Source organism: Pantherophis guttatus, chromosome 2 (assembly GCF_059756535.1).
Source record: "Pantherophis guttatus breed Tessera chromosome 2, ASM5975653v1, whole genome shotgun sequence".
In the NCBI taxonomy this organism is placed as follows: Eukaryota; Metazoa; Chordata; class Lepidosauria; order Squamata; family Colubridae; genus Pantherophis; species Pantherophis guttatus.
In genome coordinates, this window is record NC_142064.1 from 280282956 (window position 1) to 280298939 (window position 15984).

The following is a 15984-nucleotide window of genomic DNA, read 5'->3' on the forward strand; positions in this document are numbered from 1 at the left end:
AACCCTTCTAAATCAAAGAATCTCTGCTTTGGATGGCATTCCTAAAGGCCTATGGGGCTGGACTTCAACCCAAACTGCTTCGTCATTAGGTGGGGAATATTATTGGGAATCTAGGGAAGGAATCGAGGGAAGGGAGGGAGGCGGTGACTCAGTGGCTAAGACACTGAGCTTGTCGATCAGAAGGTCGGCAGTTCAGTGGTTCGAATCTCTAGCACCGCTTAACGGAGGGAGCTCCCGTTACTTGTCCCAGCTTCTGCCAACCTAGCAGTTCAAAAGCACTTAGAAAAATAGGAACCACTTTGGTGGGAATGTAACAGCACTCCGTGCGCCTTCGGCGTTTAATCATGCCGGCCACATGACTACGGAGACGTCTTTGGACAGCGCTGGCTCTTCGGCTTAGAAACGGAGATGAGCACCGCCCCCTAGAGCCGGAAACGACTACCACGTATGTGCAGGGGAACCTTTACCTTTTATGGAAGGATACCTTTTATCTCATACTTTGTAACTCTGGAATACTGTCCGGATTCCTGTCCTGTACTGCATGAGCAAAAGGCACATTTAAAAAGAAAGAATGAAGCGGCGAGAATGAAACTTGGAGAATAGTCCTTGAAAGAATGAAAATCAAAAGAGACCTTTATTCAGGAAATTACATGACGACAGCAAAGCTGAGATTGCCCATCCGTGACTTAAAACCAGCATGGTGTTTTTGTCATTCCAAGAGATGACGAAGCCAGAAGACTAAATAAAAGAGAACTGAAAGTTTTGACAGCCCTGGTAATTAATGTTCAATGACAGAGATTTAACAGATTAACAGAGTTGGAAGGGATCTTGTAGGTCATCTAGTCCAAACCCCTGCCCAAGCAGGAGACCCTACACCATTTCTGACAAATGGCAGTCCAATCTCTTCTTGAAAGACTCCAGTGATGAAGCTTCCACAACTTCTGAAGACAACTTCTGTTCCATTGGTTGATTGTTCTGTCAGAAAATTTCTCCTTACTTCTAGGTTGAATCTCTCCTTGATCAGTTTCTATCCATTATTCCTTGCCTGGCCTTTGGGTGCCTTGGAAAATAGCTTGACCCCCCCCTCCTCTTTGTGGCAGTCCCTCAAATACTGGAACACTGCTATCATGTCTCCCCTGGTCCTTCTCTTCACTAGACTAGCCATGCCCAGTTCCTGCCACCGTTCATTGTATCTTTTAGCCTCCAGTCCCCTAATCATCTTGGTTGCCCTTCTCTGCACTTTTCCTAGAGTCTCAACATCTTTTTTATAACGTGGTGACCAAAATTGGATGCAGTACTCTAGGTGTGGTTTTACTAAGGCTTTATAGAGTGGTATTAGTACCTTGCTTGATCTTGATTGTATCCCTCTCTTGATGCAGTTTAGGATTGCATTGGCTTTTTTGGCTGCTGCTGCACACTGTTGTCTCATATTTAACTGATTGTTCACTAAAACTCCAAGATCCCTCTCACAATTACTGCTATTAAGCCTGGTTTCACCCAATCTATATGTGTACTTTGGGTTTTTCTTGCCTAAGTGTAAGACTTTACTTTTCTCTACATTGACTTTCATTTTGTTAGATAGGGCCCAGTGTTCAAATTTGTCAAGATCCACCTGGATCTTAAGCCTATCATCTAGGGTGTAAATAGAGCTAAATAGATGTAAATAGAGCTACAAAAAGAGCAAAATCAAAGGCCAGAGACATTGTTACATCACTGTGTTAGGTGCTTCTAGTGGCCAATAAATTTAAAGATGCAAAATGCGAAGGGTTCCAATGTGTATATTTTAAGAAAGACTAGATGAGTAGACTCTGTATAACAAATGCTCAACATTGCTCAAGAATTCAGTTGTATTTATTCTCCATTCTCTTCAGAATCTTGAGTCTATCTTCTCTTCCATTCATTCGCTAACGTTTCATTTTTCCACAGTAATAAATATAGCTCAGGACCGTAGAGTCCAAAAGTTTCGACGATTTGTTTATACTGTTCTACTCTGTTTCTTTTTACGCGTTTCCCTTGAGTGAATTTTTCTATGTTCATAAAGGGACTGATGTTGAGTAAATCCCTTTCCACACACCAGACAGATGTATGATTTTTTCCCAGTGTGGATCCTTTGATGGGAAGTGAGGGAACTTGACACAGTGAAACATCTTCCGCACTCCGCGCATTTATAGGGTTTCTCCCCAGTGTGGATTCGGTTATGTTCAGTAAAATGATGCTTTTCACTAAAGGTCTTTCCACATTCCTTGCATGCAAACGGTTTCTCCCCGGTGTGGATCCTTTTATGGGAAGGGAGGTGTTTTGCTGAACGGAAACTTTTCCCACACTCCAAGCATTTATACGGTTTCTCCCCAGTGTGGATTCTGTTGTGTACAATATATTGACATTTTTGTCTGAAACTCTTCGCGCAGTTCTTGCATTGATAGGGTTTCTCCCCAGTGTGGATCATTTTGTGGGCAGTAAGAGAACTTGAAGCTCTGAAACTCTTTCCGCACTCTGGGCATTTATATGGTTTTTCCCCGGTGTGAATCCTTTTATGGGAAGTGAGACAACTTGAATTAGTGAAGCGTTTCCCACAATCCGTGCATTTATATGGTTTCTCTCCGGTGTGGTTTCGGTTATGTACGGTATACTGATATTTTTGACTGAAGGTTTTTCCACACTTGGGGCATTCATAGGGTTTCTCGCCTGTGTGAATCTTATTGTGGGATGTGAGGCTTTGCGCAAAACGGAAGCTCTTTCCACATTCCTTGCATTCGTAAGGTTTTTCTCCCGTGTGGATCCTTTTATGGGAAATAAGATAACTTGAATCCCTGAAGCTTTTTCCACATTCCAAACATTTATACGGTTTCTCTCCTTGTATTCTCTGACCCAAAGTAACTGAGAAGGTCCTTCTGGAACGTTTCCCACGTTCGTTTTGTTTCCCTACAGTGTGGTTTCTGCAGCAGTCGCATAATCCTGATTCATCCATGGGTATTTTCCCACACTCGGGCCAAGCCTCTTTTTCTGGGTGATCATCTTTACCCAAGAAGTCACTGATATCTACGTATGGTAAAGTAGAGTATTTTCCCAGCTCCCCCTTTAACTGTTTTTCCTCAGAACTTTGCTTTCCAAAAAATGTCTCTGCATCATCTTTCATCTTATCTTTTGGCAATGGTGCTGCTGCTTCGCGGATGGAACCCAGCATCTCCCATTCATCCTCTGCTCACGAACAGAAAAAAAAAAGAAAAAGAAAAAGAAAGAAAAGTTAACACAAACTGAGGAGCAAACGGGATCAACCATCATTGTTGCATCTTTTCTTTGAACATTACCAATACTAGGCCCCCCGCTCGCTCAGGTCTTCTACTTTTTAGCTCTTTTTGTGATTCTTCTGCCTGTGTCTATCAGGGTATGTTCAAAACACGAGGCCCTGCCTGGTATCAGGTTGATGTAAGATCTGACACTGAAGTCTGTCTTGTCCTCCATGCTTCAGAACGAAAACCTGAGGCTTTTTTTAAAAAATGATTTTTATTAAGCAATTTTCTTCATTTTACCTCACAATTTTCATCTTTACAGCACTTTGGTATCAGTATACCTCATATGTACATACAGGTTATTTTCATTTTTCTTATTATACCTATTATACCTTTTCTTATACCTTTTCCTTTATAACTATTGACTAAAGATTATCAACCCTTCAACATATGCTAATCTATACACTGTGTGTTTGTTATAGTTACACACACACACATATATGTGTAGGTCTTTGGTTATTTGGGTTTTCTCCCACGTAAAATTGGAAGTGTCTTGGCAACTCAGACTAACCCGAGCACAACCAAGCCCTCACCCAAAAGAACATGCCCCCATCCAATCAGAGCACACCCAACTCCCCATCCAATCAGAGCACAGCCAAGCTCCCACCCAATCAGTTCACACCCCCACTAGCAGTTAAAAGGAAGAAACAGCTGCGATCACACATTGCTCCTAGAAGCACAAAGCTGAAAACACCAGCCTGAAGATGACAAATGAGACTTGGTTGAAACGTCGCCAAGACACTTCCAATTTTACGTGGGAGAAAACCCGAATAACCAAAGACCTACATACAAACACCCGCGAAAACCTCAGAAAACAAATATATATATATTGCATTTTTATCACATCTTATCTTACTTTAACATCCTTAAACTTTGCTTCTATTCTCTAACCAGTTGTACCATATATTCCAAATCAGATAATATTCAGTTTCTCCTCTTTCTTTTATTTCCATTGTCAGCCTATCCATCTCAGCGTATTCTAGCACTTTCCTTATCCCCTTTTCATCAGACGGTATACTTTCATTTTTCCAATTTAGTGCGTAAACAATTCTGGCCACTGTTATTATATGTAGCATTATATATTGGATTTTTTAATTATAATTTCCTATTAATATACCTAATATACCTTTATGAAAACCTGAGGCTTTTGGATAACATCATTTAAAGGGGTCCTTGGTGCTCTCTGAGCTTGGGTGTTTTATTTGCAGATATTTCATTACCCAGATTGTTGCGAGCAATATTGATCTGTCCCCGTCTACACACACACACAAACACAGCCAGCCGAGGGTTAAGAAAGCACTTGGCACGCACACAGGTCGTTATCTCAAACTTGGCAACAATATAAGCTGCCAAGAGCTTTACTGCAACAGATAACATAAACTTACATACGCATTGTAAATAGTCCAGCAAAAACAATATCCCTTCGGCAGCTTCAGACGTTGTTCAAGTGACTAGCCAGAGTTAGTTTTTGTTTGTCACGGAGTTTTACCAGCCACCACCCTCTCTTATATAGTCTCTGGGGTGTGGTCCAGTGACTCAGTTCTAATCCCTAGCACGCCTCCTTAGCTGTTGCAACCGTTTATCACGCCTTCGTTGGTGTGCATCCAGGAACGACGGCTCTCCTTCCTCGCTCTCATCCGAGACACCTGGCTCCTGGCTAATCTCCTCTCCCTCGGCCGGCACCTGAGACAGTGCCAGAGGGGAGGGGCCTGGAGAGGGAGGCCTGGCTGACTCCTCTCCCTCATGTTCGGAGCTTTCTTCCTCCGATGAGATAGGCTCAGAGGGCGGGGCCACAACAAATATGCTGACTCTGTAAACCACTAGAGAGGACTGTAAAAACACTGTGAAGCGGTATATAAGTCTAAGTGCTATTGCTACCCAAACCTAGATAACATCATCAATGCTAGCAAGGAGTGGGGTTTGCTCTCACTATTCACTGGCATTGAAGATGTTACTTAGTTTGGTAATGAGGCATCTGCAAGAAAACAAGCAAGTTCAAAGAACACCAAGGACCACTCATTTCAACCAGATATTCTCCTTTATTAAGATAATTTGGACTTTTGTGATAGGGTACCATCAGGTCTACTGTCTATGGAGATTCTCAGTCATCCAGGTCCTGGTTGTCCCAAAAGTGTTTTTTCAAGAGGCAGTTGGACTTTCTGGGTTTTCTTTGAAGACGTTTTGCTTCTCATCCAAGAAGCTTCTTCAGTTCTGTCTGGATTCCCCACCATCCAGTCAGAACTGAAGAGGCTTCTTGGATGAGAAGCGAAATGTCTTGCAAGAAAAACCAGAAAGTCCAGTTGCCTCTTGAAAAGACACCTTTGGGACATCAGGTCTGTTCCAGACTCAATTCAGAAAACAGTAAGCAGTAACAGAGTTGAAAGGGACCTTGGAGGTCATCTAGTCCAACCCCCTGCTCATGCAGGAGACCTGTACTAGGGATTTGAACTGTTTGTGGACTCCTGCTCTTGAAGTCACATCCTTGTAATACTAGTGGTGGGCACTATTAGGGCTTCCAAATGCCATAATTTGGAAGCCCTAATAGGCAGAGGACATAAAGAAGAAGCTGAGAAGCTGACTGAATGGTAGAGAATGGAAAGATTTGGAAGGAATGGGATGGAAGATGATAGATAGCTAAATAGCTAGATGATAGATAGATAGCTAGATGATAGATAGATAGAGACAGAAGCTTCTTCAGTTCTGACTGAATACTAGAGAACGGAAGGATTTGGAAGGAATGGGATGTAAGTTGATAGATAGCTAAATAGCTAGATGATAGATAGATAGCTAGATGATAGATAGATAGAGACAGAAGCTTCTTCAGTTCTGACTGAATACTAGAGAACAGAAGGATTTGGAAGGAATGGGATGTAAGTTGATAGATAGCTAAATAGCTAGATGATAGATAGCTAGCTAGATGATAGATAGATAGATAGAGACAGAAGCTTCTTCAGTTCTGACTGAATACTAGAGAACGGAAGGATTTGGAAGGAATGGGATGGAAGATGATAGATAGATAGATAGATAGATAGATAGAGAGAGAGAGAGAGAGAGAGACAGACAGACAGACAGACAGACAGAAAGACAGGGATAGAATCTTCTTCAGTTCTGACTGAATGCTAGAGAATGGAAGGATTTGGAAGGAATGGGATAGAATATAAATCTTTCCATGTTCCACCATTTGGTCAGAACTGAAGAAGCTTCTTAGCTGAGAAGCAAAATGTCTTCAGGGAAAAACGAAGAAAGTCCAGTTGCCTTTCGAAAAAAGCATCTTTGGGACACCTGGTTAGAAATGTTTTAATATGAAACAGCTGATGGCATTTATTATTTATTTATTATTTATTAATTCAATTTGTATGCCGCCCCTCTCCGAAGACTCAGGGCGGCTCAACCAGAAAACTCTCTGACTGGGGAGCAGCAAACCTACTTACCCAGCGAGGCTACATTCCTATAATTTTCCATCATGACTTCCCAATGGAGTGCTTTTTGGTCCGGATCCAGCTCAGACCACTCCTCCTTGGAGAAATACACAGCCACCTCCTTGAAGGACACAAGGGCCTCCTGAACAAGGAAACAAAGAAACCAAATAGACTCAAGAAGGTTTTGTCAGTCTATCCCATTATGTACAGATCCCCAGAGCAAAGATATACCCTAAGTTACATGGCTGTGCTTGGTAGGATTCCAAGGTTTAGGTGAAAAAATAGATAGGCTTTGAATGAAGAAATAGTTCAGGCAAGTTTAATCAACTTGATGGATGTGACAAGACTTTCAGTGCCTTTCAGTGAAAGTAATCCTAGTCTCTTTATGGAACTCAAAGCATTGTTAGAGACCCCACACATCCACTTCACGGTTTGTTTCTGTTGCGGGAGGAGGTTTCGAAATATCTTCGCTTGAGATCTGCGTACAGTATGTGGGACTGATTGGGGTAGATTGTAGGGGGGAACACCGAAATATAATTTTAATCATATTTTATTTATATCTTAAATTATTGTATTTTATTCCAATTTCATTTGAGACTGTATTTTATCCGATTCCATTTTAAATGGCTTTTATCAAATTTTAGTAAGAATTTGTTTCTGGAACTCTGCCCTTTGATATAGCCCAAGGGCTAATCAATAAATAAATATTTTAAATTAAAAAAAAAGAAAAGAAATATTTCTAGCAGGACTTCCAGATTCGGTAACAGCTTTGTTCCCTATGCCATTTGTCTGGTAAATTTGCAAGATTTGTTTCTCTTGCCTTGTACATGTATACATCTGAATTAGACTATGTTTCTCCGTTTCATATAATATATGTGGGTACATGCATAATTTTGTATCTATGCATGTAGGTCTTTGGTTATTTGGGTTTTCTCCCGCGTAAAATTGGAGGTGTCTTGGCAACATTTCGATGAAGTCTCATTCGTCATCTTCAGGCTGGTGTCTTCGGCTTCATGCTTCTAGGAGAAAACAAGTATCTATGTATCTATGTATCTATGTATCTATGTATCTATGTATCTATGTATCTATCTATCTATCTACCTACCTACCTACCTACCTACCTACCTACCTATCCTCTATCCTCTATGTCTGCCCATCAATCCATCCATCCATCCTGTTCGTCTCTCCATCCCTCCTTCACTCCATATATAGTCTGTATTCTGTAGTCTATTATTATTATTTTTCTTATAAAGACGCCCTGCAGGAAGGCTTGAAGGGCAGGAGATTCCCAACATGGCATCACTTGAAAGGGAGCCTCCGATACACTCATAGCAGGGGTGAAATCCAGCAGGTTCTGGAGAACCGGTAGTGGAAAGTTTGAGTAGTTTGGAGAACTGGCAAATACCACCTCTGGCTGGCTCCAGAGTGGGGTGGGAATGGAGATTTTGCAGCATCCTTCCCCTGCCACACCCACCAAGCGATGCCCACCAAGCCACACCATGCCCACCAAGTCACGCCCACAGAACCGGTAGTAAAAAAATTTGGATTTCACCACTGACTCATAGGTCCTTTGCATAATTCTCAGTGTAGGTTTTGAACTAGGAGCAGCTTTTAGTAGGATTTCTAGCAGGACTTCCAGATTCTGTAACAGCTTTGTCCCCTATGCCATCTATCTGGTAAACATGCAAGATTTGTTTCTCTCGCCATGTACATGTATACATCTGAACTAGACTGTGTTTCTCAGTGTCATATAATATATGTGGGCACATGCATAATTTTGTGTTTGTTTGTTTATTAATCTTGTCATGTTTATGTCTATATTAGAGATGGAGACCCTTTGAGAGCTGTATGTAATTTCATTTTAATGTATGCCGATGAGTGGATATTCAAAGTGGCAATAAAGCTATTTTATTCCATTCTAATTTTTCTAGACCATGGAAGGAGAGAGAGCTCTGTATACCACCATGACTTCCTGAAGGAAAAGGAGAAGATGAATCTGATGAATGAATTTGCTCCTCTTACTTGAGTTGGAGGTTCAACCACTGTTTCAGCTGCACCATAAAGAGCAGACAACTCCAACTGAGTCTTCCCTGTGAGGTAAAAAAGGTATTTTAAAAAGTGTAATTAATAAAACAGGAAAACATGTTTTACAAGAAGAGGAGAGAGCTTGGAACTTTCTGAAGAACGGAGGACCTTCGATTACCTCCCAAAATATTCTGACTTGGATCTGCCAGAGAAGTGCTCCTCAGAAACAGCTCTTGAAAGGGATTTGATGGATTCCTGCTTTCCTCAGGATTTCTGATGTCCATTGTGAAGGACTTGAAATAGGAGACAGGAGAAAAGAAGAATTACCGTATTTTTCGGACTATAAAACGCACCAGTGTATAAGAAGCACCAAGATTTTGAAGAGATAAGTAAGAAAAAAAAAGTTTTTGCCCTCCCCCGGCCCTCAGGAGCACTCTGCAGGCCTCCCAAACCCTCTGCGTGCCCCGTTTTTCACAAAAAATGGGGTGCGCAGAGGGTTTGGGACAGTGGTGAAATGTAAAATTTGTTACTACTGGTTCTGTGGGCGTGGCTTGGTGGTGGTAATATGACTGAGTGGGCGTGGCCAACTTTTTTTTTTTAACTTTTAAAACCATTTTTTCTACAACCTCTTCGGCTGAAGAGGTTGTAAAAAAATGCTTTTAAAGCCTCTGACGATCCCAGCTGACTTGCCTGATCGGCAGAGGCTTTCTTTCTTTTTTTAAAAGCCTCTGATGATCCCAGCTGAGCCGCGTGATCAGAGGCTTTTTTTTTCCTTTTAAAAGCAAAGAGGTTGTAGAAAAAATGCTTTTTAAAATAAAAAAAAGCCTCTGATGATTGCGCGGCTCAGCTGGGCAATGGGGGTGGGGGCAGGGATTTTTGCTACCGGTTCTCCGAACCACCCACCTCCATCGCTACCGGATCGGGCGATCCGGTCCGAACCGGGAGCATTTCACCCCTGATTTGGGAGGCTTCCAGAGTGCTCCTGGGGGCCGGGGGAGGGCAAAAATACCCCCATTGTTGCAAAAATCAGGCGAAAAACAGGCCTGTTTTTCGCAAAAATGGGACAAACAGGGTGGGCCTTCGGGAGGCCAAAAATGGCTGTATTCGGTGTATAAGACACACCAACATTTCCACCCTCTTTTAGAGGGGAAAAAGGTGCGTCTGATACTCTGAAAAATACAGCAGTGGACATCCCAGAACACGAAATGGATTCTTGAAAGCCTCCAAAGTTCAACAGTGAGGCTGGAAAAGTAAGCAAGGAATGCCTATTTTCTAACATAAAACAATCATTAGTGAAGCATCTCCACATATTATGAATGCCAGAAACTTCTGGTAGGGAAGGGTGAAAAACTCAACCACATTCTTGATTCCATGCAACCCCTTCTGGGCTCCCAAAGTGAAGGTCCCTCACCTGCTCCTCCTTCTGCTCCTCCGTCTGGCCCAGGAAAAGGCCTTCCACCAGGGCCACCGCCTGGGAGCTGGTCTCTGCTCCACACTCCCGCACCCACTTCTCCATCTTCAGAGGCAGAAGAGCCAGGAACTGCTCCAAAACAACCAGGTCCAGCATCTGGGCTTTGGTGTGCTTTTCTGCTTTGAACCATTGATTACAAAAGTTGTGGAGTCGGCTGCAAAGTCCTCGGGGATCCTCAGAAGGCTGGTATTGGACGCTCCTGAAGTTCCAGGGCTGAACGTCTGAAGGGACAATAGTTTCCTTCTCCAGGATCTTCTGCCCAGTTCTTGGCCAGACCTCCCTGCAGTTCCCAGGCTGAACAGCAAAACAACCAGTTCTTCCAGTTCCCTCCCTCGCTGAAGGTTGCGTCTCCATTCTCTCTTTCTCTCTGTCCTGTAACACAACACCAAATGGGTCCAAGGAATCTTGTGGCTCTCCAAACAACTTTTCATTCAAAGCACTGGTTCTGCTGCTGCAGCTATGTTGATAGTTGGACATTCAGCCCTCTTCAGCCAATAGATAACTTTATCTCTACACGAAGAGAACAAATGGCTTCAGTTTGTGTATCTAAGGTGGAAAAGAAAATAAATTCAGAACAGAACAGAACAGAACAGAACAGAACAGAACAGAACAGAACAACAGAGTTGGAAGGGGCTTTGGAGGTCTTCTAATCCAATCCCTCGCTCAAGCAGGAGACCCTACACCATTTCAGACAAGTGTTCGTTCAATTTCTTCTTAAAAACATCCAGTGTTGGAGCACTCACAACTTCTGTAGGCAAGCACATTCTACTGATTAATTGTTCTGTTAGGAAATTGAAGGCCAGGTAAGGCAGGCTATATAAGAAATATCATCTAATAAACATTTTAGATAGATAGATAGATAGATAGATAGATAGATAGATGGATGGATGGATGGATGGATGGACGGACGGACGGACGGACGGACAGACAGACAGACAGACAGACAGACAGACAGAATTCTTTATTGGCCAAGTGTGATTGGACACACAAGGAATTGGTCTTTGGTGTATATGGTCTCAGTGTACATAAAAAGAGAAGATACATTCGTCAAGAATCAAAAGAGCCTTGGTACTACAGTGGTTTAAAGCACCCTGTTATTAACACAGCTGCCTGCAATTTACTGCTGGTTCGAATCTCGCCAAGGCTCAAGGTTGACTCAGCCTTCCATCCTTTCTAAGGTAGGTGAAATGAGGACCCAGTTTGTGGGGGCAATAAGCTGACTTTGTATAAATATATACAAAAGTATGAAGGCTATTGCTTAACGCATTGTAAGCCGCCCTGAGTCTCCGGAGAAGGGCGGCATATAAATCAAATTAAAAAAAAAAAAAAAAAGATACAACACTTAATGATAATCATAGGGTACAAATAAGCAATCGAATCATACTAGGAAGCAGTCAATAGAATTCGTAAGGATACAGCAACAAGTTAACAGTCATACAGTCATAAGTGGGAGGAGATGGGTGATAGGAACGATTTTTTTTTAAAATTTGATTTATATGCCGCCCTTCTCCGGAGACTCAGGGCGGCTTACAATGCGTTAAGCAATAGCTTTCATTCTTTTGTATATTTTATACAAAGTCAGCTTATTGCCCCCACAAACTGGGTCCTCATTTCACCTACCTTAGAAAGGATGGAAGGCTGAATCAACCTTGAACCTTGGAGAGATTCGAACCAGCAGAAATTGCAGGCAGCTGTGTTAATAACAGGGTACACTAAACCACTGTACTATCAAGGCTCTAAACATTTTAGTAATAATCTAACAATTTAATTTAATTTAATTTAATTTATTCAATTTACGTGCCGCCCCTCTCCGAAGACTCAGGGCGGCTCATAATACATTTTAAAAAATCATTATAAGAAACATTTACAAATTTAAAACATTAAAAACTCATTCACGCCATTCATGGCCGGATCTCGCCAGATCACAAGAGCGAGATCAACGGCCCAAGGCCTGCCACAAAAGCCAGGACTTCACCGCTTTTCGGAAGGCCAATAGGGTGGGGATGGTCCGGACCTCAGGAGGTAACTGGTTCCAGAGAGCTGGGGCAGCCACGGAGAAGGCCCTCCCCCGCGGGCCCGCCAATGACTCTATTGGTCTCTAACCGTCCCTATTCGTAAGCCTTGGCTAATGAATGCTCCAAAAGTTACCTAATGCACATTCTATTTGCTCCAGGCCATCTCTATTCCTAATTTCTAGCTGAGCTCTGCAAGATGTCTAAATCTTTGTCACTTTTATCAGCTTTCTAATCACCCAGAATTGTTACAAGCTTTACAGGTGCATATTCCCTGTGAATAAGCATTCTTTGTTCTTGCCAGACAGACTCCACAATTACAGGCTTCCTTACCTTCAAGTGTGTGCTATGATCTTGCTTTGTTTTGGCAGACAGCCCATCAGTACTAACACCTCACCTGATCTTAACTTTATCCCAAAGAATTGGAAAGTGCTGGATTTTACCACTGAGCAATATTAATCCCCATGGAAGGAAATATTTTTCTGACCGGATATGGGATTGCAATGGCATTGAGTAGATAGTTACTTTGTGTGAGTGTTTGCGACGCGTGGTTGAAAAATACGAAATTGACTTTCATCAAGGATTTGGAATGCTGAATAGATGTATCTGGAGCATTTTCTATTTCTTTCTCTCTTTTTTTTTTCCACAAGGAAGGGCTTGCTTTTTAAAAACGAAACCTACGTTCACCTCCAAGCAGGGTTCACGCAACATATCAAACACCCAAACAAATGAAGAAACCATGAAACTTCAAATGAAAGGCAAGGACACGACCCTGGCTTAAGATGCTCCATTTCCCTTTTACAGGGTTGATTTTGGGAGAGCCAGAATCATACTCTTACACATAGGAAGGATCACACAACATCCCCTGAGCTTAAGCGGGTCAGCCAACGGTAGGAGCCAAGTTCACACCCCCAAACAGGGTCTGGAGATGCTGTCCTGCTTCACCCGCCTTCAAGACAGGCTCAATTGTGAAGGATTTGGCTCTCTTTGAACTTCATCCAGCACCAGGTGCGAATCAGGGCATCTCTGGGGCATCTCTTGCTTGATATTTACAAGGCAAATCTTCCCTCTCCCTTCATTCACTCTGGCTGTTCCCAGAAAACGGGGCGGGAAGGACTTCCCCAGCCCCCACTTTTTTCCTGAGAATTCTGGGTGTTCTTTGGGGGGGGCTGGTCCTCAGTTTCTCCCCACACCCCCTGCCTGTTGTTTGCATGGAAAGGGGCAGCTGGGGAATATGGACTTTGGGCTCTCCGGCTCCCAGGATTCAGAACACTGAACTTGGATGAGGACTTGATATGTGTCTCTCCTTCCTCCAGGGTGGGGACCCTCCGCCTCCCTTTGCACGGGGAAGAGATATCCACCCCCGTCCTTCTTCTCCCTTAGGGCCACATCTGGCTGTCTTACCTGCAAGACTCCCCCCCCCCCCGCAACAATTTTTTTACCTGCAGCAAAGCTCAAAGGGTGATGGAGAGAGAGTGCAGCGTCCTAGAGAGGCGAAGCTTTGTGATGTCATTCCCTTCTCTCCTTCGCCTCCTTCTCTGGAAAGCCAGCTGTGGCCTTCCAGCCCTCTAGCGGCCCAATGGTGAAGCGCACTGTGTTTCCTTGGCTTGGCAGAGGGAGCCCTCTGGTGGATTCCGTGTGCAACGCAGGTGCTCAGGCAAAGAGGGGAGAAAGGCTGCATCTTCCTTGCGGGTTAAAGGGAGGCAGCTGTCATGTCTTCTCCAAGGGCATCTTTTTAAAACTGGCTTTCTCTACAAGAGAAACTTTCCGTTAGGAAAGTGATAATAATTGTATATTATCCATTCCATTACGTACTATATATTATATAGATATTATAATTATAATATACCATACATTATATAATTATACTATACTATACTATACATTATGTTATAATTATACTATACTATACATTATATTATAATTATACTATGCTATACTATACTTAGGAGGAATGCGGTGGCTCAGTGGTTAAGACGCTGAGCTTTTCGATTGAAAGGTCAGCAGTTCAGCGGTTCGAATCCCTAGTGCCGTGTAACGGAGTGAACTCTTGTTACTTGTCCCAGCTTCTGCCAATCTAGCAGTCTGAAACCACATAAAAATGCAAGTAGAAAAATAGGGACCACTTTGGTGGGAAGATAACAGCGCTCCGTGCACCTCCGCCATTTAGTCATGCCAGCCACATGAGCACGGAGACATCTTCGGACAGCGCTGGCTCTTTGGCTTAGAAACAGAGATGAGCACCGCCCCCTAGAGCCGGGAACGACTAGCACGCATGTGTGGGGGAACCTTTACCTTTAAGGGTGTAATCCAACTGTGTTATCCTGTCCTGTCCTGTCCTGTCCTGTCCTGTCCTGTCCTCTCCTGTCCTGTCAGGTGTGTTGTGTTGTGTTGTGTTGTGTTGTGGTCTGGTCTGCTCCTCTGGTCTGCTCTGGTCTGCTCTGGTCTACGGAGGAATTATTGAGTCTGTCATCTGCACCTCTATAACCGTCTGGTTTGGCTCTGCAACCCAACAAGACAAACACAGACTTCAGAGGATAATTAGAACTGCAGAAAAAACCATGGCTACCAACCTGCCTTCCACTGAGGACCTGTATACTGCACGAGTCAAAAAGAGGGCTGTGAAAATATTTACAGACCCCTCGCATCCTGGACATAAATTGTTTCAACTCCTTCCCTCAAAACGACGCTATAGTGCACTGCACACCAGAATAACTAGACACAAGAACACTTTTTTCCCCAATGCCATCACTCTGCTAAACAAATCATTCCCTCAACACTGTCAAACTATTTACTACGTCTGCACTACTATTAATCTTCTCAACGTTCCCATCACCCATCTCCTCCCACTTATGACTGCATGACTGTAACCTTGTTGCTGGTATCCTTATATTGACTGTTTCCTAATATGATTTGATTGCTTATTTGTTCCCTATGACTATCATTAAGTGTTGTAACTTATGATTCTTGACAAACGTATCTTTTCTTTTATGTACTCCGAGAGCGTACGCACCAAGACAAATCCCTTGTGCGTCCAATCACACTTGGCCAATAAAGAATTCAATTCAATTCAATTCAATTCAATTCAATTCAATTCAATTCAATTCAATTCTATTCTATTCTATTCTATTCTATTCTATTCTATTCTATTCTATTCTAATTCTACTCTACTCTACTCTACTCTACTCTACTCTACTCTACTCTACTCTATTCTTCCATTCCCTATTCTATTCCCTAGTCTCTGCTCTGCTCTACTCTCAACTGTGGTATGGAAAGATCATTTTCTGGACAAAGTCCATCTTTACCCAACCCCTTCTCAAGCCTTGGTAGTACAGGGGTTTAAGGCACCCTGTTATTAAGCTGGTTATTAAGACCAGCTGCCTGCAATTACTGCAGGGTTCCAATCTCTCCAGGCTCAAGGTTGACTCAGCCTTCCATCCTTTCTAAGGTAGGTAAATTGAGGACCCAGTTTGTGGGGGCAATAAGCTGACTTTGTATAAATATACAAAAGGATGAAGGCTATTGCTGAGCACATTGTAAGCCGCCCTGAGTCTTCGGAGAAGGGCGGCATATAAATCAAATTAAAAAAAAAAAAAAAAAAAAAAAAGCTCCTAAACCCTAATCCCTCCCCGACGGTCACCTTGGGCTCCCTTCTCCCCCTTTGCATCCCAGCCTTAAAACAGGACGCGCCCGCGGGCGCCCTCTTGCAACAGCCTCCTGCTTCCCCACCTCAGCCGGAAAGAGCCCCCCAACAATCGCAACAGAAA

General features: G+C 43.0%; 1 protein-coding gene across 3 annotated transcripts; it reads right to left on the minus strand.

Annotated features, from left to right (window-relative positions):
* Positions 1-606: 606 nt before the first annotated feature.
* On the minus strand, positions 607-15934 carry LOC117668113 (zinc finger protein 18-like). 3 transcript variants are annotated; one of them, XM_087884744.1, is made up of 8 exons: positions 15858-15934; positions 14513-14719; positions 13660-13968; positions 10146-10715; positions 8913-9027; positions 8732-8799; positions 6722-6851; positions 607-3198 (listed from the first exon to the last, which is right to left on the minus strand). In XM_087884744.1, exons 4-8 carry the CDS (start codon positions 10680-10682, stop codon positions 1976-1978), a joined length of 2073 nt encoding a protein of 690 aa, XP_087740870.1. In that variant the 5' UTR covers positions 10683-10715; positions 13660-13968; positions 14513-14719; positions 15858-15934; the 3' UTR covers positions 607-1975. The 3 variants fall into 3 exon arrangements, with proteins under 3 accessions (XP_087740870.1, XP_087740869.1, XP_087740871.1); XM_087884743.1 differs by having other exon boundaries at positions 10146-10751; XM_087884745.1 differs by lacking the exons at positions 13660-13968; positions 14513-14719; positions 15858-15934 and adding an exon at positions 12551-13040.
* Between the last annotated feature and the right edge of the window lie 50 nt (positions 15935-15984).

What these genes read in the sequence shown, in the direction of transcription:
- LOC117668113 (XM_087884744.1), bottom strand. Translation starts at nt 10,682, where the DNA reads ATGTCCAACTATCAACATAGCTGCAGCAGCAGAACCAGTGCTTTGAAT. An exon ending in AGGAGCAGAAGGAGGAGCAG is followed by an intron (nt 9,028 to 10,145) that starts GTGAGGGACCTT and finishes TCCTATTTCAAG; the next exon opens with TCCTTCACAATGGACATCAG. An exon ending in TGGTTGAACCTCCAACTCAA is followed by an intron (nt 6,852 to 8,731) that starts GTAAGAGGAGCA and finishes TTCCTTGTTCAG; the next exon opens with GAGGCCCTTGTGTCCTTCAA.